General features: G+C 34.8%; 1 protein-coding gene and 1 pseudogene across 3 annotated transcripts; both read right to left on the reverse strand.

Moving 5' to 3' along the window:
• Nucleotides 1–169: 169 nt before the first annotated feature.
• LOC133866232 (aspartic proteinase A1-like) lies at nucleotides 170–22,847 on the reverse strand (annotated as a pseudogene).
• On the reverse strand, nucleotides 4,980–10,989 carry LOC133865976 (uncharacterized). 3 transcript variants are annotated; one of them, XM_062302515.1, is made up of 10 exons: nucleotides 10,667–10,989; nucleotides 9,293–9,871; nucleotides 8,030–9,172; nucleotides 7,747–7,942; nucleotides 7,244–7,499; nucleotides 6,930–7,146; nucleotides 6,336–6,673; nucleotides 6,014–6,148; nucleotides 5,419–5,553; nucleotides 4,980–5,258 (listed from the first exon to the last, which is right to left on the reverse strand). In XM_062302515.1, exons 1-10 carry the CDS (start codon nucleotides 10,766–10,768, stop codon nucleotides 5,087–5,089), a joined length of 3,273 nt encoding a protein of 1,090 aa, XP_062158499.1. In that variant the 5' UTR covers nucleotides 10,769–10,989; the 3' UTR covers nucleotides 4,980–5,086. The 3 variants fall into 3 exon arrangements, with proteins under 3 accessions (XP_062158499.1, XP_062158497.1, XP_062158498.1); XM_062302513.1 differs by having other exon boundaries at nucleotides 7,618–7,942; nucleotides 10,667–10,987; XM_062302514.1 differs by having other exon boundaries at nucleotides 4,980–5,252; nucleotides 7,618–7,942; nucleotides 10,667–10,986.
• Nucleotides 22,848–23,434: the final 587 nt, after the last annotated feature.

Raw genomic sequence — 23,434 nt, forward strand, 5'->3', positions numbered from 1 at the left:
AACATGTATTACATTGCAAATATGTACACATAGGCACCTCAACATATTCATAATCATTATCTGTTAACCATTATGGAGTTGCATAAATTACATTATTTAGCCACAAACTAGGATAAATGTAGATTTCTTGAAGCATGATCATTGCCGCCGGACATGACAGATGGGAACACTAAGCAGCCTCAGCAAACCCCTGCCGAAGATTACCAAAGCCAAACACTGTGGTAAACCCCCATAAATACATCTCCGAGAATCCTGCAAGCATGAGAGACGAAAACTTAAAAGGAGCATGCATCATGCATGTATGCATGTATGCTTGTATGTTATATATGAGCATTAGCGATGGTTGGGATAAGATACCACAGAGGACCCCGTAGAGGAGCGATATCTATAGCCATAAATCCACTGATGCTGCAAGTAGCAACGCCTTCTCCAGTTCTCAGAATGTACTGAAAGTCAGGCAAGTACGTTGAGAACAAGGCAAACAACTCAACGAATCGATCTAACAAGAACATCCATGTATCAAGTACGTAGAAAAAAAAAACATTTGTGATATCAAAGCATAACCTGTTCTGGAGTGAGGGCAAAAGGTTTGTTACCGATGTGAATGTAATGTCTGGCATGTTTGAAATGCTATCACATTCTATTACTGATTCACCGATGGACTTGCCAGGCTCTTACAGAGCTGTGAAAGATCAAAGCCAATGCTTAACATTGCTTACAAATTTATAGCTGGTTTGGCCCTCTAATGGTGTCTATGGTTTTAGAAAAAGTCACTTCATTCACATAGTTGAGTACTTTGTCCTTTGTTCCCGTTTCCCTTAGCTGATTATGGATCCAAATAACAGCCATCTCACAAACAGTGCATGAAAGATCATCCTCAGGCGATGATACCTTCTTGTTTTCCTTTTCAACCACTGCTTCAATTCCAAAGCTGCATAGAATTGGGTTTGACTATCAGTTAGATGATCTTTTTGGGTGGAATACCAATTGCGGCAATGAAGCCTTCCATTCAAACTCGATTGAAATGAAAATCAAGGTACATTTGTGGGATAGTCCAGAATATTTGCCCTCTCAAGCTATCGATTTTCATGCATTGTTTTCATATGATAAACCCTCCAAGAAATTGCTTTACTAGGAAGCATCTCCTCAGGATGTAAACTGTCATATGGAGTCTACAGGCAAATATTGAGAAGAAATAACTAATGAAGAATATAAACTCCCTGACCTTACACACTCAGCTCCATTAGAAAGACATAAACCGAGCTGTGAACATATTTTGCCGGGTCGTACCTGCAAATCACAAATCACATAAGTATGTTGAGATCTAAAACTTGACATGTATATAAATAATTCTATTTTGTAGACTCCTGTAAAATTGTCGTACAACTAGATAACGTGACAGTAAAAACCAATAATTGGATTTGCACTTGGTTTTTTTTTTTTTTTTTTTTTTCACAGTGCTGATTCAATGGTAGATTTTTATTGCCATGTCATCCAGCTGTATGATAGTTGTATAGAAATTTACTAAATAACATTATTCTATATAATATAGAGTAAAAAAAAAGTAGGTAATATAAAAGCAACCCACCCCTGATATCAAAAGATCCCAAATTAAGTCTCCATAATGAGTTACAACTTCCCTACATTATGCATTCACAATTCCTTCAGCTCCAATAGCATGGTTGATTTCAGTCACATTAGACTGGAAAAACATTGGGGCCACTCACAATTCCTGAAGTACTTATCATATATATATATATATATATATATATATATATATATATAAAAAGCCGAGTTCTTCCTTAGAATGTCATAGAATAGTGACACATGGCATGAACCCATACTTTTTAGTGACTAAACCAGTCCTCAAGTACTGAACCGATCTTTTAAATAAAATTGAACCGGTCTATTTAATCTCTCTCTCTCTCTCTCTCTCTCTATTAATGATACAAGTAGCTTCTCTCTCTCAATTAATAATATAAGTAGGACTCTTTGGTATTTTTATATTTTTGGTTGAAATTTAAATATGTTTCTATTTTGTTTGTGAAATTTGTGGTTGAACAATTCTTTTTTTTTTTTTTTTTTTCCTCATGTTCAGAATTATTTGCGTTTTATTTGTATTGAAATATAATAGGTATCATACAAGGATTCCTACTAATTTTGTATTAATGCTTCGATATTTAGATTAAACTATGTATTCTTTTTGATATATTTTTTTTCATTATACTTTTAATTTTAAATCATATATACCTATGAGAACAAAAATTTAAACATGTTTTAATGTATATGGATTAAACTAAGATAAAGACTTATCTTTTCTGGAATTTATTTTTTTTTTCGTTTATGTGATTTAATCAATTTTTAGCCATTTTTTGAAAGTGTTTTTATGCTTGTGAAAGCAAAACAAGGCAAAAATTTATTTGACTGTTATGTATAAAAGGAATATAAATACTTTTGAAACACCGAAGAGATATTAAGCATTGAACATGATGTAAGAATTTATTTGATTGCGTCAAATGTTTAATGAAAGATTTTGTTTTATTTTGTATTCGTGCAAAAATATTTTGTTTAATTAGTTTGTTCAGTATTTTTTTAAATGTTTATAATTACTTGGGTTTTATTTGTATTTAAATATAATAGGTATCACACTAACAATATCATAAATTCATACTAATTTTTTTTAATGCTTTGGTAATTAGATTAAACCATGTTTTTTTCTTGCTATTTTTTTTTTCTTTATACTTCTTTTTCGTTATAAACTATTCATATGGGCACAAAGATTTTAACATGTTTTAATTTATATGGATTAAACTAAAATTAAGTGTCTTATTTTTTAGTTCATTTGAATGTTTTGAGGAATATTTTTGTTTCCGTTTGTATGATTTACTCGATTTTCAGCCATTTTGTTTAGTTTGCTATGTATTTTTTTTAGAATGTTCAGAATTATATGGGTTTTATTTGTATCGAAATGTAATATGCATCACACCAATAATATTAGAGACTCCTGCTAATTTTTTTTATTAATGCTTTGATAATCATAATCTATAGGTCTTCTTCTTGCATTTTTTTTTTTCTTTTCTTTATACTTCTTTTCATTTTAAACTACTGATATGGGAACACAGATTTTAATATGTTTTAATTTATATGGATTAAAATAAAATTAAAGGGTTTTATTTTTTCATATATTTGAATTTTTTAATGGCTTTTATTTTTTTTTTTATATGATTCACTCAAAAAAAATTTTGAAGTGTTTTTTTTTTGCTTTTGAAAGCGAAATAAGGCAAAAAATTATTTGATTAAGTATTGAACGTGATGTGAGAAGATTTATTTGATTAATTAAATATTGAGTGAAAATTTTTGTTTTATTTTGTAGGATTTGGCTTAGGTGTTGTAAAAAAAAAATTATAGCACCATCTTGACCATTGAAATAACTACAGCATATATGCTGTAATAATTGAAATTTAGATTTTCTTTTTGATATTTTTATTTTTTTTATTTACTTCTTTTCGTTATAAACTACACATATGTGAACAAATATTTGGGTTAAAATAAAATTAAGGGTCTTAACCTTTATTGTCTTTTTATTGAAAGATGTGAGATATTTTTTATTTTTTATTTTACAAACATTTTTTTAACCTATAATAAAAAGTACGATGAAGATATGTTTAAATTTTGAAACTAAATTATAATGAAGAATCCCGCGCAGAGCGCGTGTTATGAGCTAGTGTGGTTTAATAATGAAGTATTGATATTGAATTTATATTTTGTTAACTTGAGATATGTTAATAATGTGATCATTAGGAAGTGATTGATATTATTATGGTGAATTGTAGTGATTTGTTGAAAGATTTTGAAGTAATAGGCTTAAATGTCTTATAATGTTATGAGGTGAATATAGAATTCTGGGAAAAATATTAAAAAAAAAAAAAAAAAAAAAAAAAAAAAAAAAAAACCTTTTGAACTAACCGTTGATTTTAAAATAGCTTACTAAATTTTCAAGTGCACTAGTGTGACCCATCAAACTATCAAAGTGTGCCAAAAATGTCATTTTTGTCAAAATATTCATATAATACCCTTATTCTCTTAAAACCTGAAATAAAAAATTAATAAAAAAAAAATATTTTTTTTAAAAAAATTTAAAAAAAAAAAAAAAAACTATTAATACAAAACTAAAAAGTTAAAGAAATTAAAAACTAAAAAAAAAAAAAAAAAAAAAAAAAAGAAGAAGAAAAGGGGTGGCTCGGCAGTCTGCCTGTCACCCCAATTAAAATTTTTTAAGTTTTTAATTTCTTCAAATTTTTTAGTTATATATATATATTATTAACAGTGGCATGTGTTGTTATTTTATTGATGATAATGTAGCATACTAACGGAATTCATCATGTGTTTTCACGAAATTTGACTACAATGAGTAATTTACTTTTGTAAATGTATATGTTTAATATATTGATATTTTTTTTTTTGTAAGAGTGACATGTCATTGTTTTTATTGGTGTTAACGTTGACACTAACAGAATCTGTCAAATATATTGATAGAATTTGACTATAATGACTAAAATGTTATTTTTTTGTCTACCTTGAAGACCTTTAAATTATTTTTTTATTCCGCAATGAGCAATTTATAATTAAAGCTAACCACATAGCTTGATTTTATTTTTTTATTTTTTGAAAAAAAATAATAGTTTAGTTTTTTTTTTTTTTTTTTTTTTTTTTTTTTTTCTGTTTTTAAGATAATAGGGGTATTATAGGAATATTTCGATAAAAGTGACCTTTTTGACACACTTTGATAGTTTGATAGGTGACATTAGCTAGTACACTTGAAAATTCAATTGACTATTTTAAAATCGGTTGTTAGTTCGTTCAAGGGGCTTTTTAATGTTTTTTCTTATAATTTTTGGATGATTACATTAATGATTTATATAATATTTTAAAGATTATAGATGCCTTAATTAATCTGTGGGAATTCTTAAATACATATATTTATGTAAATGTTACATATAAAAATATATGCTTTATTTAACCCGTTCTGGAATCGAGGTGTTACAACTTTGGATAAGAAATTCAAACTAGCACCCAAGTAGTTGAACTACAAAATCGAGCACTTGGAGATAGAGGATGACCTCGAGTTATCTGCAACACTCGGCATTTGAGCTTCAGTTGAGGTTTCCACGTTACTGCATGAGCTGGCTCTTGTATCTCTCTTGCTGTCCAAACCATGCGACACCATAACATCTGCCTCATGGCCCTCATCCCTGAGACTAAGTGAGATGAGCGATGGTATCATATATATTTAGACCCTTTTCAGATAATAAGCAAATTCAGATTCCTCCTACTGTTAAACACTACTTGATAACATACTTTCCATTCATCAGATTTAGAGTTTAAGTCTAACTAGAACAGTAGATGTGTTTCACGCACCTAGGAGTTGCAGTTGATGTTTCTGGCTCATCCCTCTGACTGAGTGAGGATAGCGATTTTGTGAGGTGCGACACACTATCAGGATCTGGACAATTACTTGAGTCCACTGGCAATCTCATTGGAACAACTAAGTTCCTATAGTAATCTCAAACAAATGAGCAATGGTATCATATATATATATTCAGGCCCTTTTCAGTTAATAAGCAAAATCAGATTCCTCCTACTATTTACTTGATGACATACTTTTCATTAATCAGATTCAGAGTTTAAGTTTAACTAGAACAACAACATATATGCATATTAGCTGATACTAGATAATTGTATTATATTTGAAAGCAAATTCAGATAATTGTATTATTATTTTCTTTTTTACAAATTTCCTTAGTCAATAAACTGAGTAAGTGGCAGAGACCTTAGACATGCAGGATGCAGCATAATTAAGCAATTAAATCTAACATATATATATAGCTTGAATAAAGCAAAGGAAAAGCAGTTTTTGTTCTTATTTAAAGTGATTCTGCAGAAGAGAAAATCCTTTGCTTGATGATTGTTTAAAATTTTTTAAATTTAAGAGCAGTAGATGTGTTTCATGCACCTAGGAGTTGCAGTTGATGTTTCTGGCTCATCCCTCAAACCGAGTGAGGATAGCGGTTTTGTGAAGTGCCACACATTATCTGGTTCTGGACAACTACTTGAGTCCATCGGCCATCTCATCGGAACAACTAAACCCCTGTAGCAAACTCAAACAGATGAGCAGTTGTATCACAAATAGATGCCTCCTACTGTTAAACACTACTTGATAACATACTTTTCATTCATTAGATTCAAAGTTTAAATTTAACTAGAAAAACATACACACATTAGCTGTCCAGTTTAACGAACAATAGATTCAAAAGCAAATTCAGATAAACTCATACCCCTCAACATGTCTTTGTTTGCACCGATGCAACTTATCCGCTGTATAGCTCCCAAATATGATGTAAAGATGGTTTACTAGTCTTGGTATATCAGATAACGGCACAACATCCCAAACCTTCATAACCTGAATGTGATACGAATCTTCCTTGAGAATATCTACAGTCCAAACCAGATTCAGCTGCCCATCGACCTTGTATGTCACTAAAAGTTGAGAACTAGTCCCATGGGGCTGACGCCAACCACTTGAAAGCTTTGCCAAAAGAAAAAGCACTTTCGTACGAGTCTCTACATTGCTAGTCCTCACTATAGAATTTTGGAAATCATTGTCGAAGAAAACCTGCATTTTTTAATTAAGGTACGTAATATGTGATCATAAAAATTCAGATCAGTTCAAATCATTACAAAATAAAATTTCTAGAAGTCTACTATTTAAAGCACTTTATTAAATCTTTATAAAAAGTTATATATATTTCCATCCTTTGATTCACTTGAATCTATATGAGAATTTCATTTGTCATTGATGAAAAAATATTAGACAAATAAGATGTTTTACGACATCAAATAGGCATAGACAACCAAAACATTGCACGTACCTTCCATTTAGCCTCTTTGAAAAGTAGAGAGTCATTACTGAGTAAAATATCAAGCTCGCCAAGCTCCACCAAGGCAGCAATAATTGCCTGAACCAAGCTCTTATCCTCATTGGCCTCATAGAAACACCCACGTTTCTTGGCATCAAGGACTAGTTTCTTCCAAACAGAGCCACTATTGAGTAAAGTCACCTCATCCCCCAAAATCCATAGGCAATACCTGAAGAATGAAACAGTGACCAAATTTTAATTTGTAAAACTGAAAGAAACAAAAACGTTTATCAGCTGCAGCATAATCTGGTATATACAAGTAATACCTTGCTCGAGTCAGTGCGACATTTGCTCTTTGTAGGTTGGAAAGGAAACCTATTGATCCATTCCCATTACATCTTACAGTAGAGATAATTATTACATCGGCCTCACCTCCTTGGAACCCATCAACAGTGCGAACACTCACAGTGAAGCCACTACCAAACTTGCTGTATTTTCTAACCCTCTCTTCAATTGCAGAAACTTGAGCCTTATATGGTGATATCACTCCTATACTGACCTTCTTCTTTGTGTCAAGGAATTCTGTTACCAAAACAGGAAATGGTAAAAGGAATTCATATCATTTGTCTACAACTTTTCTAAAAGCAAATTTTTTAGGATAATAACCTAGACCAATAAGCAATCAAACATTTAAACATACGTTTATGCAGATTCGCAACTATCTCAGAGACCATAGCAGCCTCAACCATATTCTTGGGACTGTGCCCGAGACCAACTTCCTCCTTTCCATGAACTACACTTATGAAAGAGTAGGAGCTGTACATGTTACCCTGAAGGAAACGCTTCTCGTAGTCTCTTCCTTTAACATTTGGACCATCTGAAATCTGTTTGCCATAGAACACCCTGTTTGGAAATAAGCTGATGGATGGATGCATCCTGTACTGGACATCAAGAAGGTGCTTCTTGTGCCCCAACATGACTAATCTTTCGAACAAACTTCTTCCAAATTCAGCATTCTCGGATATCTAAAAAATGCACCTTCCAAGCATGTTAAACAAGTGGAAGATGTTCATAATTTGCAAAGATAAAAGAACCAAGGATAAAACTCTAACCTTGCTTTTAACTAGAGGAGGGAGCTGCGTCTCATCCCCTATGAGAATAGCATGGCGGATGCCAGATAGCTGTAAAGGAATAGCTGTTTCACATTCTTTAAGCTGAGTAGCTTCATCGATAACCAAAAATTCCATGCTTCCTTCAGTACTGTATAATTTAGCAGAGCTTGATGTAGTAGAGAACACTAGGCACGCATTTGCCAAGCAAAAGTTTTTTATTAAATAACTATTAGTTAAATTTGGAATAGAGGATGTTAGAGATAATGTCAGATATCTCATTATATCAAGGCACTCTTCTCTTATACTCAACTTTGTAAACCAATCCATACCGACACCTTGCAACTCAGTTTCAAGAGATTTAAGCAGATCCAAAGCTCTAATAATTTTCTTCACTACCTCTAATGGTATTAGAGAAGTTGGTAAGTGTCTGTACAAATTAACCATACAAAACTTCAGTTGCTCATGAATTGAACAGAATGTCTTCTTTAAAAACTCCTCAAATGTCAAAGGATCATCATTGTCGTCCTTTTCGAGCTCATCATCCCCCTTATTGTTTTCCTCCTTTCTTTTTTTCAAGTATTTTTCGTACTGCGATTTCGGGTCATCAAGCAAAGATACCATTGATTCTAAGCCATTTCTCCAGCCAGATAGAGGAGCAAAGCACTTCACAAGCACATCAACACGATAGTCGAGAAATACATCAAGAAGATCTTTACGTTCACCAAACTTCATTCTTTTATTTAGATGAAAACGATCATAAATCTTCATTCGCTTACCATTCCCAAACAAAACTATATCTCCAAGCCCGTATGGGTCATACTCTTGCGAAGCCCTAGCCAACCCCAGCAGCCGTGTTGTAACTTCCAGAACCGCAATGTTAGTTGGAGCACATGTTAGTGTTCTGCACTTCACTTTAAGGAGTGCATGTAATAAGACACCAACGGTCTTTGTTTTCCCAGTCCCTGGAGGGCCCCATATCAGTTTGACAGGATTCTGATGATTGCAGTCTCTCATACCAATGCAGCTTAAAACCGCAGCTTCTTGAGAGCCATTTAGATTATTAGAGTCGATCATGTCCTGTAGATTAGAAGGGGCAGGACTGTTTTTTCCTTTAGAAACGCAAGTCAAACAATTTTCATTATCCTGTTAGGATTAAATATATAATGCATCAGTAATGTGAGTCTTTAAAGAGATGGTTACTAGTACTGGAGAATTAATGTATGATGTGTGACATTGAAGAGAAAAATGAGTTAAAATTCTTACAGCTGAATTGGCTTGCAGTACTGTTTTAATAATGTTTGTGTTCCCCCTTTCCGGGTTCAGTGCTTTCCATATACGAACATTTGTAGTCATATTCATAAGATAAATTGCGAAAAGCGTTCCCTTCTCGTAATTGTGCTTGTATTCCTGATCAGTTAAAAGGGGCTTTGATGCCAGTATCGATACCGTACTAGACTCTGTCTCTAAGTCTCTTGGCCGAAGAACATAAGCTATAAGATAGAATGCTTTGGGCCTTTTCAAATCATCAATGCATTTTGGTCTAACATATGTTAAGGCAATAATATCACCAGACTCGGGTTCATATTTTCCTTCATCTTTCTCAGTATCTTTTACGCTCTCCAACTCAGAATCTTTAATGCTCTCTAATTTAATTTCATAAAACAAGTCTTTTGGAGGTTTAAATGTTTTAGATGTTACAACACATTCTATTTCAGAAGTGGGTGCTTGAGACAACGTTGTTATGTTGGAAAACAAATCTGCATGTGTTTCCTCAATTAATGAAGGAACAAATGACTTCTTGTAATCTGGCACTGACGAGAATGTTTCTGGGATCTTTTTAACCTGTCAGTAAATGATGTCGCAGTTATGAATGGAAATGCCATGAGAGAAGATCGATCTACACAGTTTGTGGGAACAAAATGTACATCATTGAATGAATAATTAAAGTACGCATAAATTAAGAAACATATAAAGCAAAGAGAATAGCAAAAAGGGCTACATATTACTTTTATTTTTTCATAAAACTTACAATATAAAAGACTCATATTTATTGGAGAATTGTGATAGGTAAAGCTAAAGATAGTTATAGTAATCAAATCAAACCTGATCATTACAATCAATACTGTAAGGAATATATAGCTATTATGTAACCATATCTTATATTCTCACATCCCCTTCAAACTTAATGTGAAAGATTCTGAAAACTTGAATTTGAAAAGAAATGCATAGTGATAAAACTATGGAAAATTGTTTTTGTACACACTCACAATGAGTGTGGGACCTATGCATGTAGAATCCATGTAACAAATAACACAACTCTAAAACTATATTACTAATAGAAATGGTAGGATCATTTATTTGTTTACAATATTCACACTACAAGAAATTGCCTCATTATATTAGTGTTGAGATTATTAGCGGCAACCTAAAAGTCGCCGCGCCGCTAATAATGAATCATTAGCATGCATGTCATATATATGTATGATAGATGTGCATGTCTGCTCCTAATCTTACCAACAATTTAATATATATATATATATATATTTCTTATTTAAAAACCCATAGATATTAGATGGGGTGTATATATATGATTAATAATATATTAATTTAGATAAGAAGAAAAACAGATCGACCAACCTGATTTTTGTGAAGATCTTTATTGAGAACATCCTCAAGAGGCCAAGAGAACACCAAGTCTATTAAGCTTCTACCATCAAGTTCTTCCTTGTTCTTCTCCATTTCTTCTGGGTGATTTATGCAAAACCGGACGTCAATTTGCCAAAACCCAGAAGTTCATAATGCAGGCATGCCAATTAAAGGGGAGAGGGAGGGAGAGAGAGATCAGAGAGAACTTTCCGTACTGAAGAAAATAGCTAGGCTAGAAAAACTTTACCCAATCGCATGGCTAGCTACTACTTGGCAATATATAAAGATAGGTACTTAAACACCCATTATCATGCAAATAATGACCATCAAAAGCAACACAAATACCGAAAGTGAGAAAAAGGTCTGAAAAAAGTTATGTCTGCGTAGCTACGAAGGTATTTAACATTCAACATCATGTCCCGTCCCGTCCGTACGACTAACATGCAATGCTAATAATCAACCTGGTTAAGTGTTGTACGTAGACATCTACGTACGTATAGTACCTTCGAATAATTAATTGATCTAATTTTCGTACTATAGGATGATGAACATTGTAATTAAATAAAAACAAGTGTAAAAGAAAGGAAAAGGTAGTGATCAAGAATGTAACTAATTAAAAGACAGAAACATGCAGAGATAGAATATATAAAGTAAGAACAAAATAGAATATATAAAGTAAGAACAAAAGGAAGAAAAAGAGATTCTTAAACCTTTGATGTTGTTTTTCTATGTACTCGGTTTCGACACTACTTTTTATGCATAGACGCCTGCCTGGCTTAATTTCTAAGCTAAGCCCTTCCCCACTCTCTCACCTTGCTTAATTTCTAAGCTAAGCCACTCTGCCCTCGCCCTACAAAATTACAGTTGATTTTGATTCAGTACATACAGGGCCGGGCTCGATATATTGTGGGGCCTAAGGTGACAATTTTAGATGAGGCCTTTTTATATTTAATAATTTTTTTTAATTTTTATATTACATTTATATATAATTTTTTTTTTTTTTTTTTTTTTTTTTTTTTTTTTTTTTTTTTCGCTTTTGAGATACAACTTTATCATATTCATAATAATAAATTTGTTAGAAATTCTTTTTAAGATTCAGATAATTTTTTTTATTATTTTATTTTTAGCTAATATTTATAAATAAAAATTTTACACGAGAATAATTGAAGTTAATTTATCAAAAGGGGCTTGGTTTCATAACAAGATAATCTAATATAAAACATAATACTATAAAAAAAAAAAAAAAAAAATTGTAAAATGTACTGTTTACGAGAGTAATAACGTACACTTCAATAATGTAATTTGCTAATTTAAGTTTTTATTGATAAAACTAATATAATACTATTTTATATATAAAAAAAATAAAATAAAGTGTGATTATTCGCACATCCACGCATGATACTGAAAAAAAAAAATACAATTTAATAAAAATAATACTTTTTTGAAATGATTATGGTCCGTTTGCGAACAGAGTTGAATCAGAATTCTTCTCTATTCATCTCTACTTTTTTTAAAAATAAATTATATTTTATTTAGTTTTTTCAAATTTTATCTCACAAAGTCAAACTTTAAAATTCACGCAATGAATCAAAATTCTATTATAAGTTCAAAAAATTCAATTCTCAAACGCACCATAAACTTTTGCTAGCGGTGTGCCTAGCCTCCATATCCTTCTTATCCCCTTCGGATTGAGATCCCCGGCAATAGCATAAAAATTGCCCAGCCACAATTTCTCTAATATGTACCGTCCATTTAAAAGAACGGCTATTATGATGACACCTCATCACAATCCGCGTCAATCCCATTTTTCTCAAACGCACACTTCTTCTCCTCTATCTCCTGGTTTCCTCTCTCTCTTTCATTCTTCTCCTTCTCTCAAAATTTTCAGATCATCCCACAAACCCAGCGTCATTTCAATTTCTCCCAAAAAAAAATTTGCTCCATCTCCTCTCTCCCTCCACTCCACTGACAGCCACCCACCAGCTGAGCACCTTCGACCACCAGCTACCACCGCCACCGGTTCTTCCATCTCCGGCCTCCATCCCCCGTTCAGCTCCGACGACTCCAACGACCGTTCCGCCACGACGAGTCCTGCCGGGCCACCGCCGCCGCCGACGAGCCAAGCCGAATCACCACCACCACCACCGCAAACGACTCCGACGACCCATCCACCGTAAGGTCTTCTAATTTTTGTTTCGATTTTCCTTTCGATTTTCTCTTCTTCATACAGATCTGGTTTTTGGAGTTGTTTTTGGATTTGCTTTTTTGAGTTGCTTGATTCATTCCCATCTCCATCTCTTCCTACTGTACAGACCCGAAATTTGTTGCATATTCTGCTTCCGAAATGCATGTTGTTATCAAAGACAATGAAGTATTTAAGTGTTCATATTGGTTTTTTTTTTTTTTTTTTTTTTTTTTTTTTTTTTTTTTCATTTCCTGCATGCTTTCGTCTCTGTTTGTTTCAATCTTTTTTTGGTGAGACTTTCCAAGCCACGAAAATACAACCCAAGCCAAAGGTCAGATATGTACAAGGGCGAGTTTGGAAGCAAGACAATTTATTTTTCGTTGACCAAGGGCATTGCCACTTTGGTATTTAATCGAATTTGTTCAATTTGTATGTCCTGGCCCTCCATAGTAGTAAGTGACCTTGCATTTGAAATTGGAGTGTGCTAAAGTGGAGTCACTGGACCAAGATTTCCTTGTTTCTCTTTGTCTTTGCTTAGTAGTAAGTGTCCTGGAAATCATCCCCATCTCATCTGTCTTCGTTTTTTTTCATTATCACATAGCTGAAGCCTATTTTTCAAAGGAGTCCTTACTGAAGAAGAGTCTTCAGTTTTTCATTTTTAATGTCCAAGTTTTCTTTTGATCTTGTATAAAGAGCTGGTTTTTTTTGTATTTCTATATGACTTTTAACTCCCATCATTTCTTTATTCACTGCACTTAATCTATGGATGATTGAGAGCAGAGCTGAGACTTAGATTGGGACTTGGGGGCATATGGTTTGTAGCTGAATTCACTTTGATTTGTTGTTTGTTAAAGTTTTTGTAGTGCTGTTTGGGTTTTCCACTTTTTCTTGAGTTTGATATTGTCGCTTTGGATTGAATGGGTAAGACTTCGAATTGGGAGTCCATTTTTTCAGGCTTGATTGTAATCCGTTGTAAATTGTAATGCTTGATATTGTTAAAGTTTTGCACTTTGTGACTTTGATTTTGATTTTTCAGGTTTTACTCTTGAGCTGAGACTTCGAATTGGGAGCACATGTTTTGTAGCTGAATTTAAAGTTTTAAACTTAGCATAATGTTGCTTTACAAGTTACTGGTTTGGCAATTGTGTTCTCTTGTTTCTTATCAGCATCTAAATTTTATATTTGTGATGCTTTTCTCCCCATAGTTATGTAACTTTATCCTTTTATATCACCAAGGTCTGTAACCATCTATGTAGGATTATTTGTGTACGTATATTTGTATTTGTATTTGTATTTGCAGCTCCAATTGTGCATACACTATTCTTTCAAGTAGGATTGTACTTGTTTTGAGTTCAAATTTAAAACATTATTTTGTAAAATTCAATATTCAATTGAGCTGTCTTAAGGGTCGGATTTGTGTATACACAATTGAATTATGTTTGCTTTGTGTTTTTGTGACTGCAATGCTGGTGAGGAATGGCCAGTTATCTGCTAATTGGCTGGTGACTTCCAATTAAAAATAACAGAAAAAGGACAACTCAAGGAAATGAAAATAACAAATCGAGGGGGTGCTCTAGCAAAATGGAACTTTGTTATCGGTTCTAAATACATATTATTGTTACCAACTTTGATTCCATTTCTTTCGTACTAACAAAATTACATTTTGATCACATTACATCTAAAAGCTTTGTATTCTGATCATTGATCAATATGACTCTAACCAAAAATCAAACTAAGCAAAAGAAAGCTTCTTCCTCAATATCAAGTAAAATACTTCAAAGTGCCCAAATTGAAGATCTTCAGGAAACTCCAAAATGGAATAAAGAGCTCAATGCCAATTTACAAATCATTCTCCAGAACCTCAATACAGACCAATTTAGGAACAAAATGACATAAAATATTTCCTCAAATAGAATCACCCCATGCATTAATTTGCCTCACATCAAATGCTCCACCAAAACACTAAAGTAAGGTCCACGGTAGCATTTCTGATGTATGTTTTTAACACAATCTCCATGACAAGCAATGTCTCCCTGCATGTTTTAAAAATGACCAATATCAGCAGAAAAAAAAGATAAAGAAAAAAGAAGACAATATACATAATGCTATAGAAGTATGATAAACTTCCGATTTAAACAACATACTTACCAAAAGTGATAACTAAAAAATCAACCTTGATTAACAGTGTCACAACCTGATTCTCCAGGATTTGAGATTATAGATAGTACCGACATTTATTTATACAATTCATCGGTGTTATCATATGAAGCTTATTTTGTTTTGTAATACTTGAGTAATTACACTATTTTTAATTCCAATTACGTTGTCACGTTGAATATCAATTGCAGGAGGCAAAAAAAATTCAAACAAACATAATTAAATACAAGGAATAGAGGCGTCTTCTTTTTTCTGTTTTGTTTGTTATTTGTGTCGTTTGGTTGTTAAAATACATTAGAAACAATCCTAGTACAGGGAAAAAGAAACAATGGATGTTAAAATACAAGCCTAAACATGAGTGTCTTAAAAAAAAAATATTAGAAAAACCAATGTATTGTTTGGGGAAAAACGTGGAAAAAATAACATTGACAAGCAAAGCTAATAGTTGGTTCTAGTGGAGGGCCAGGACATACAAATTGAACAAATTCGATTAAATATCAAGGTGGCAATGCCCTTGGTCAACGAAAAAAAAATTGTCTTGCTTCCGAACTCGCCCTTGTACATATCTGACCTTTGGCTTGGGTTGTATTTTCGGGGCTTGGAAAGTCTCACCAAAATGAAACAAACAGAGACAAAAGCAATGCAGGAAATGGGAAAAAAAAAAAAAAAAAAAAAAAAAAAAAAAAAAACCCCAATCTGCAACACTTAAATACTTCATTGTCTTTGACAACAACATGCATTTCGGAAGTAGAATATGCAACAAATTTCGGATCTGTACAGTAGGAAGAGATGGAGATGGGGATGGATCAAGCAACTCAAAAAAGCAGATCCAAAAACAACTGCAAAAACCAGATCTGTATGAAGAAGAGAAAATCGAAAGGAAAATCGAAACAAAAATGAGAAGACCTTACGGTGGATGGGTCGTCGGAGTCGTTTGCGGTGGTGGTGATTCGGCTTGGCTCGTCAGCCGCGGCGGTGGCCCGGCTGGACTCGTCGTGGCGGAACGGTCGATGGGTTGTTGGAGTCGTCGGAGCTGAACGGGGGATGGAGGCCGGAGATGGAAGAACCGGTGGCGGTGGTAGCTGGTGGTTGAAGGTGCTCAGCTGGTGGGTGACTGTCGGTGGGGTTGAGGGAGGGAGGAGATGGAGCAAATTTTTTTTTGGGAGAAATTGAAATGACGCTGGGTTTGTGGGATGATCTGAAAATTTTGAGAGAAGGAGAAGAATGAGAGAGAGGAAACTAGGAGATAGAGGAGAAGAAGTGTGCGTTTGAGAAAAATGGGATTGACGCGGATTGTGATGAGGTGTCATCATAATAGCCGTTCTTTTAAATGGACGGTACAGATTAGAGAAATTGTGGCTGGGCTCCTTCCTTCTCAACTTTTTATTGTTTCCATCACTTCAGTCAACCTCACGCACGTCTTTGCACTGCTCGATGCTAGATTACTCGAACATTCAAACTCAAACCCCAAAGGTACACACCTGCTACTCTCTTCTTCTCTTATCTCTCTTTCTGTTCGTCTTCTTTATTCCTCTTACAAAAATGAAGGCTTATGATGCGAGAGATTTTCAAAAGGGGAGGTGGAGAGGCCGACGCGAGAGCTATTTGTGGTCAAGCGGGCGAGCACGTAACAGTGGTTATTCGTCTCCTACTTTCCGACTGTGGGGAAAAATTATAATGCATTTTAGAGAGTTATTTTGGTAATTTGCTAGAGAGATACTGATTTGTATGTTTGTCTTTTTTAAAATATATTTGTGTTCTTGGATTCTAAGGGTTGATTTTTTCTATGTGGGAGTTTTAGGGTCGCCCAATTGGCAATGATTTAATTTTTTTTTCACAAAATCGTTGTGTTCCCAAATATATAATTAGGGGTGAGCATGGGGCGGGGGGGGGGGGGGGGGGGGGGGGATTGGCTTTTTTTGCCCCCGCCCCACAGGCGTGCGGGTTCCCCAAAGGGAACCCGCGCCCCGCGAAAAATTCCCAGCAACCGTGCGGGGCGGGTGGGCTCAGGGTGGGGATGAACGGGGCGGGGATCCGCGGGTATGCGGGGATCCCTGCGGGGATGAAGCACAACATTTTCTTCAGAAGATTCACAACAAAATCCCCAGCTAAAACGAGATCCGGCCGGAAAAATGAGCACACCGGCCAGATCTCTCTGTCGAGGTGAGAGAAAGAGAGATTCGGCCGGATCTGTCGCAGGTGGTCGGGATTGAGTCGGGGTGAGAGAAAGAGAAATCCGGCCGGAAACCCACACACACCGACCGGATCTTTCTCTGTCGCAGGTGGTCGGGGTGAGAGAAAGAGAGATCCGGCCGGAAACCCGCGCACACCGGCCGGATCTCTCTCTGTCGCATGTGGTTGGGTATGGGTCGGGGTGAGAGAAAGAGAGATCCAGCTAGATCTCTCTCTATCGCCGGAGGTCGGGGTTGGGTCAAGGTCGAGACTGAGAGAAAGAGAGATCCAGCAGTTCGCGACTTTGTGGGTGGTGGCCGGTGAGCGTGGGCAGCTGGATGTGGGCGTCATGGGGTGCGGCGTGGGCAGCTAGGCGTGGCCGCGTGGGCGTCGTGGCGTGGGCAGCTCTGTAGCTGGGCGCCGTTCACTAAAGACCGAAGGTGAAGAGTTGAAGACACTGAAGTGAAGAGAACTGAGAAGTGAGAAGTGAGAAGCAAGAAAGAAAAGGGGAAAAGAAAGACCGAAGGTGAAGAGTTACACTTCGTCTTTCTTTTCCCCTTTTCTTTCTTTCTTTTCTTTTTTTTTTTTTTTTTTTTTTTCAAGACCTGCGGGGCGGGGCGGGGACCCGCGAAAATTCAAGGGTCCCCCCCGCAACCCGCCCCGCACCGTGGCTTATATTTAAAAATTTAAAATAAAATTTTCTATTATATTTAAAATTTTAGCCATGTGGCTTATGTGGACGTGGCCAATTAGGACACGTGGCATGAATCCATACTTTTTAAACATTGAAGCGATTATTTGAATAAAAAATCAATAATTTAAATAAAACTAAACTGGTCCGTGTATTTCAAGTAAAATAAACGGTGGGACTAATTAACTCTTTTATATTGAATAAAAAATGAATAGAAACGTCAAATTGTTTTTGTCATTAAATTCTCACTAATTTCTACCAATTTCTCTTCCTTTAAGTAAAACTAAAAAAAAAAAAAAAAAAGGAAGAAGAAGAAGAAGAAGAAGAAGAAAGGTAAAATTGAACTGATCCATGTATTTCAAGTGAAATGTGTTTAATATTCCTAATCAAATCTCTTCCATTGAATAGAAAATGAATAGAAACATCTAATTTTTTTGTCATTAAATTCTCACTAATTTCTACCTCTCTCTTCCTTTAAGTAAAATCTTTTACTCAAATACTGCTTTCCCTCTCACTAAATGTCCGTTACAAACTAAACCTTAAAGAGTCAAATAATTGGGAGATGTCAAAAGTCACTCCAATATCTCTCGCTTTCTTAAATAAATATATGGAGAAGTGATGGTTTGTGACTATGCAAAACTGCAATGTTGTTTACATTACCGGAGAGTGGTGCTCAAAGCAAAGAGAGCAAAGTTTTTGCTATTGTTGGAACCTTTTTGTTTGTAATACTGCTATAGCCTTTGTTTTTTTAGTTTGCCTTTTTAGTTTGCCAAGGCTGTGTTTAATAGAATTGTAAATAATATGTTTAATTTATTTTTTGTGCTTCTGTTTTTTTTTATTCGATTTTCTATCCTTATTTTTGCATTGATAATTTATATTATTTTTTTATTTCTGTTGAAAAAGTAGTTTTTTTTACGCTATATACAAGAATGATGGTCGAATTAAAAAATATCTATTTAACCGTAGTTTCTTCCTATACCTATAAATATCATTGGAATTAGAAAAAATATATAAAAAAATAGTTATTTTCTATTATATTAGTGGTTATCATTTTACATATATATTTTTTTTACTTTATTTTCTATGATTTTGTTCTTTCTTTACATTTTTTTTGTTCAAATTGCTTTTTTCTTTTTCTTTTTTCTTTTCTAAATTTTACATTGAATTCAAGGAAACCATGGAGAGAGAGAGTTTACATTAATTGTTGTTTTGGGTACTAGGTATTACGATTTTTTGATTTACATTGTTCACTGAATTTTATTTTTTTTCATGTATAATGCATAATTTTAACGTACTTAATTGATAGACAATATTAATTTTCAAGGTTTCATATGAATTGGAAAAGTATACGAAAAGAAAACTCTATTCTATTATTTTAGTATTTTTTATTTTTTATTTTTTGTCTATATTTTTTTATGGTTATCTTATTTCGTTTCCTCTTTTTTTTTTTTTTTTTTTTTTTTTTTTTTTCCCTTATTTTTGATGTAATTAATATATTATTTTTCATTCAAATTACTTATTTTATCTTTTGTAAATTTTACACTAAATTCAAGAAAATGATGGTAAGAGAAAGTTTACTATGGTTGTTTTTTGTACAAGGTATGATATTTTTTAGTTTATTATGTTTATTAAGTAGTTTTTTATTACTTTGTGTAATAAAGAAAAGATAACACTATTATATTATAATAGTATTTTTCAGTTTTCATTTTTTATCTATATTTTCTATGCTTCTCTTCTTATATATATATATATATTTTTTTTTTCCTGAAACTAAATTATAAAGAAGAATCCCGTGCATAGCATGGGTTACGAGCTAATTTATATAAAGATTGTCGATGCTCAAATAAATAAGGTGCTACAAAGTCACCTGTTGAATGGTTCCCAACTAGAAAATCTCCCATTTCAAACTGAAATCAAAGAAAATAAATTTTGAAAAAACAATTCATCATTTCCAGGGAAACAAGCACGTGGAAAGGGGCAACTTTCATAACATTACCTGCCAGTACCCCTTTTTAGTGACTGGAATATATAAGTATGATTTCCTTTGAAGTGCTTATGATCAACACCGTCAAAGACAATTTCACCTCCCTCTTTTGCACATAATGAGAAAACCTCCTCCTTTACAAGGCCTTGCTGCACCATATTGTACCTGTTTTCTAATCATGAATCAGTCTAACCATGGCACCTGCAGAGATCTTGGAAAGAGCAAAATGCACTGTTCTTTATTCTGAGGAAACAAAATCTACATAACTTTACCACACTGGCACAGCATTCCCAACCGAAATCTCCTGGAATCCAAGCCCTAGTATTCCATCAAATCGCGCTAACACAAAGTGAAACTGCCTTCTCTCGTAGCCTAAATGAAAACCTGAATTGAAAAAGGAAAAGAGAAAGAGGATTACATTGCAGCCATAAGAAAAAGCAGCTCGAGAAAAACTTTAAAAAAAAAAAAAAAGAAAAAAAAAGAAAAGGAAAAACCTACTTGATCTTGATAACAAGATCCCCAACTTCAACATTGTCTTGACTGAAGAAACCCGAAATCGATCCAGACCCATAATTTATTTCGCAGGATTTTTCCTGGATTATGTACTGGACTGTCTTGAGCTGTACCTAGAATGGAAATAGCAAAGAATCTGAAAATTGTTATGGGTCAATACATAATCTTCTGTATTAGTTGATACTGGAAGATGACAGAAAAAGAACAAGCAACTCAGAAAAATAGCATTTTTTTTTTTGGATGAATGAAAACCTTTTATAACCAAACGCAAAGGATCAACAATCACTCCAGCAAAACCTGGATACAACCAACCCCAACAGGGGAGAAAAAGCCTGCTAACCCAGCAGGGAAGCTCCTAAACCACTCAAACCAGCACTCACAAGATACAACAAAACAGCACCAACAAAACACAAAACAACATCTCTGTAACAAACAGAGAAAAAACAGGACAAAATCAGACCTACAAAACACCAGAACTACACCAGCCTATGCAAATTCCACTCCTGCATCAGTCTTCGGTTCCTAGCAGTATCTTTAAAATGGCAGCTTGCCATGATCTTCGATCGCACCTCCCACCGAATATGAGCAATAATTTGTTCCTCTGACCGAGGGACATTACCATGAATCAAGTCATTACGCTGCCTCCATAGATGGTAACATATCCTTTCCTCTAATAGCATCCGAACTCCAAGCTGCTACATCCTCCCACTCCACCTTCAAGTCCCTAAAAGCACTAGCAGCAGATTTCCAACCATTTTCCCTGTATTTAGGGAACAAAACTACTTTTTGATTCTCTATAAAAAAAATACCCCACAATAGATTCCCTTACATTTCTCTATATCAATTAAATATTATTTTTTTACTCTTATTTTATTCTTTTTCTCTCTTTCCTACTTTTTCTCTCTTCCATATATCAATTAATTATACTTCTTTTATATTAAAATAATACATAGGGAAGGAATAGTAGACATGTATACATAGGGAATTACTATTCATTCCCAACACCCTCATCTAAATATAGGGTATCTGCTGTGGGAGGTTTTTTGATGTTTTTTATGAAATTTTCCCTAACTATAAGGAAGGGAACCATTATAGGGTAACTGCTACTAGTGCTCTAATAAAACAAGAAACCATCAGCTTCTTCCAAATTTTGCTGCTGAAGCTGCAAAGAAAAAACAAGTGGTTTCTACTCTCGTCTTCCATAGCAGAAAGGACAAAGACTAGTGCCCCCATACCCCCATCGACACATTCTATCCCTAGTAGGGAAAGCGTCCCTGAAAGTTAATCAAAGGAGGAAAGAATGTCTAGGAATGGCCTTAGAGAACCAAACCGTTTTCCACCAAGACACAGTAGGCAACCTTTCTCTTAGTAGATCCCATGTCTCGGAACAAGAAAAAACTCCCTTCTTAGAATTCCAAATAGGCATGTCAGTACTACCAATATTCACCTCCGTCAGCCTGCATTGAATTGCCACGATGCTATCTGACTGTGTACTAGGCCAAAACCAATCTCCATTGCGAATGATAGAAGAGACCTTTGCATCTAGCTGACTTCCAGCATCATAAACAGAGAGCTCTTAACTGGATTAGACTTCAATCCTGTCAACCCTTCAAACTCAGCCAATACTTCATTGATGACTCGAAGTGAACACAACTTAGCAGCTGAAAAGATAAGTAAATCGTCAGCAAATCATAGATGAGTTAGCTTGAGAGAAGAACATTTAGGATGAAACCGGAAATCATGGTTGTTGCATGCTGCCCACCAGGGATCCATTTAAGGCAATAGAGAAACTAGGGGTAGAAATGCAAGTTTTAACCCAGCCAACGAACTTGGGAGGAGCACCAAAACAGCTAAGGCAGTAGATAATGAAATCCCAGCTAACCGAATCATATGCCTTCACTAAATCAACCTTTAAAGTGCATCTAGGAGACCCCTTTTCCTTGTGATAATCGCTGACCAAAGCTTGAGCCAATAAGATGTTTTCTGCTATGCTTCGCCTAGGGATAAAAGCCCATTGATTGAGACTAACTACCTCATCTAGACTAGGAAGAAGTCTATTGGCCAGAATTTTAGTGATACACTTATATATCACATTACAGCAAGATATTGGCCTATACTCTCCAATGGAAGATGGATTTTTCTTCTTTGCGACAAGTGTAATGATCGTAGAATTAACCTCTCTAAGAAGTCTCCTTGAGCCAAAAAATTCCAAGATAGCATCTTCAACACAATGACCAACTACAGGCCAGGCCTTATGATAGAATCTGGCCGAAAAACCATCTGAGCCAGGAGCCTTATTCCTATTCATAGAAAACATGACCTTACGGATCTCTTCTCTGGTCGCATCAGCCCCCATCCCTGCAACACTATTAGGAGAGTCCTCCGCCTTTCTAGTGATTATGGGATCAAACCTTATCCCATAAATTCCGGGCGTAATATCAAGATAAATATTTCCGCATGTTTCATCCATATCGACTCGTAGTGATCCCAAGAAAGTCGTTCTCGGGACCAACTGGATATGGGCATTTTGTATGTATTCTTCTAGCATTCCCGAGACGATGGTGTTCCAGGACAGTTTAGCCGTGCTTATCCCCGGTTCTGGTGACCGAGGTCATTCATAAGATTCTTCAAGGAATATTCGACACCCCATAACTGACTAGGTCTTCTCAGGTCTCTTCGCGTCGGTTGGACCGGCTGGGCCCACTAGTTCAATCATGGGCTATTTCGGGCCTTGGCAAATGATAATTTCCCCAACAAGTCCTATGTTGGCCGATCTTTTGAAAGTGACACCTTACCGATCTCTACTAGTAGACTTTGTTTGTGCAGTCCTAACATGTTACCCCGTTTCTGCAGTTACATCACATTGATCATTTTGCCTGAATCTTCTTATTCCGAGAATTATGACATGAACAAACTCTTGTCACACATACACTCAAGTATCAAGTTCTTGGGACGTGTCTCTCAATACTTTCTATGGAGCCTCTCAAGGTCGTGTGTTCGAGACAAAGTGACAAAGATTGAGACAAAGTACTCTTTAAATAGCAATAAGCCATTATG

The sequence above is a fragment of the Alnus glutinosa genome, chromosome 4, assembly GCF_958979055.1.
Source record: "Alnus glutinosa chromosome 4, dhAlnGlut1.1, whole genome shotgun sequence".
Classification (NCBI taxonomy): domain Eukaryota; kingdom Viridiplantae; phylum Streptophyta; class Magnoliopsida; order Fagales; family Betulaceae; genus Alnus; species Alnus glutinosa.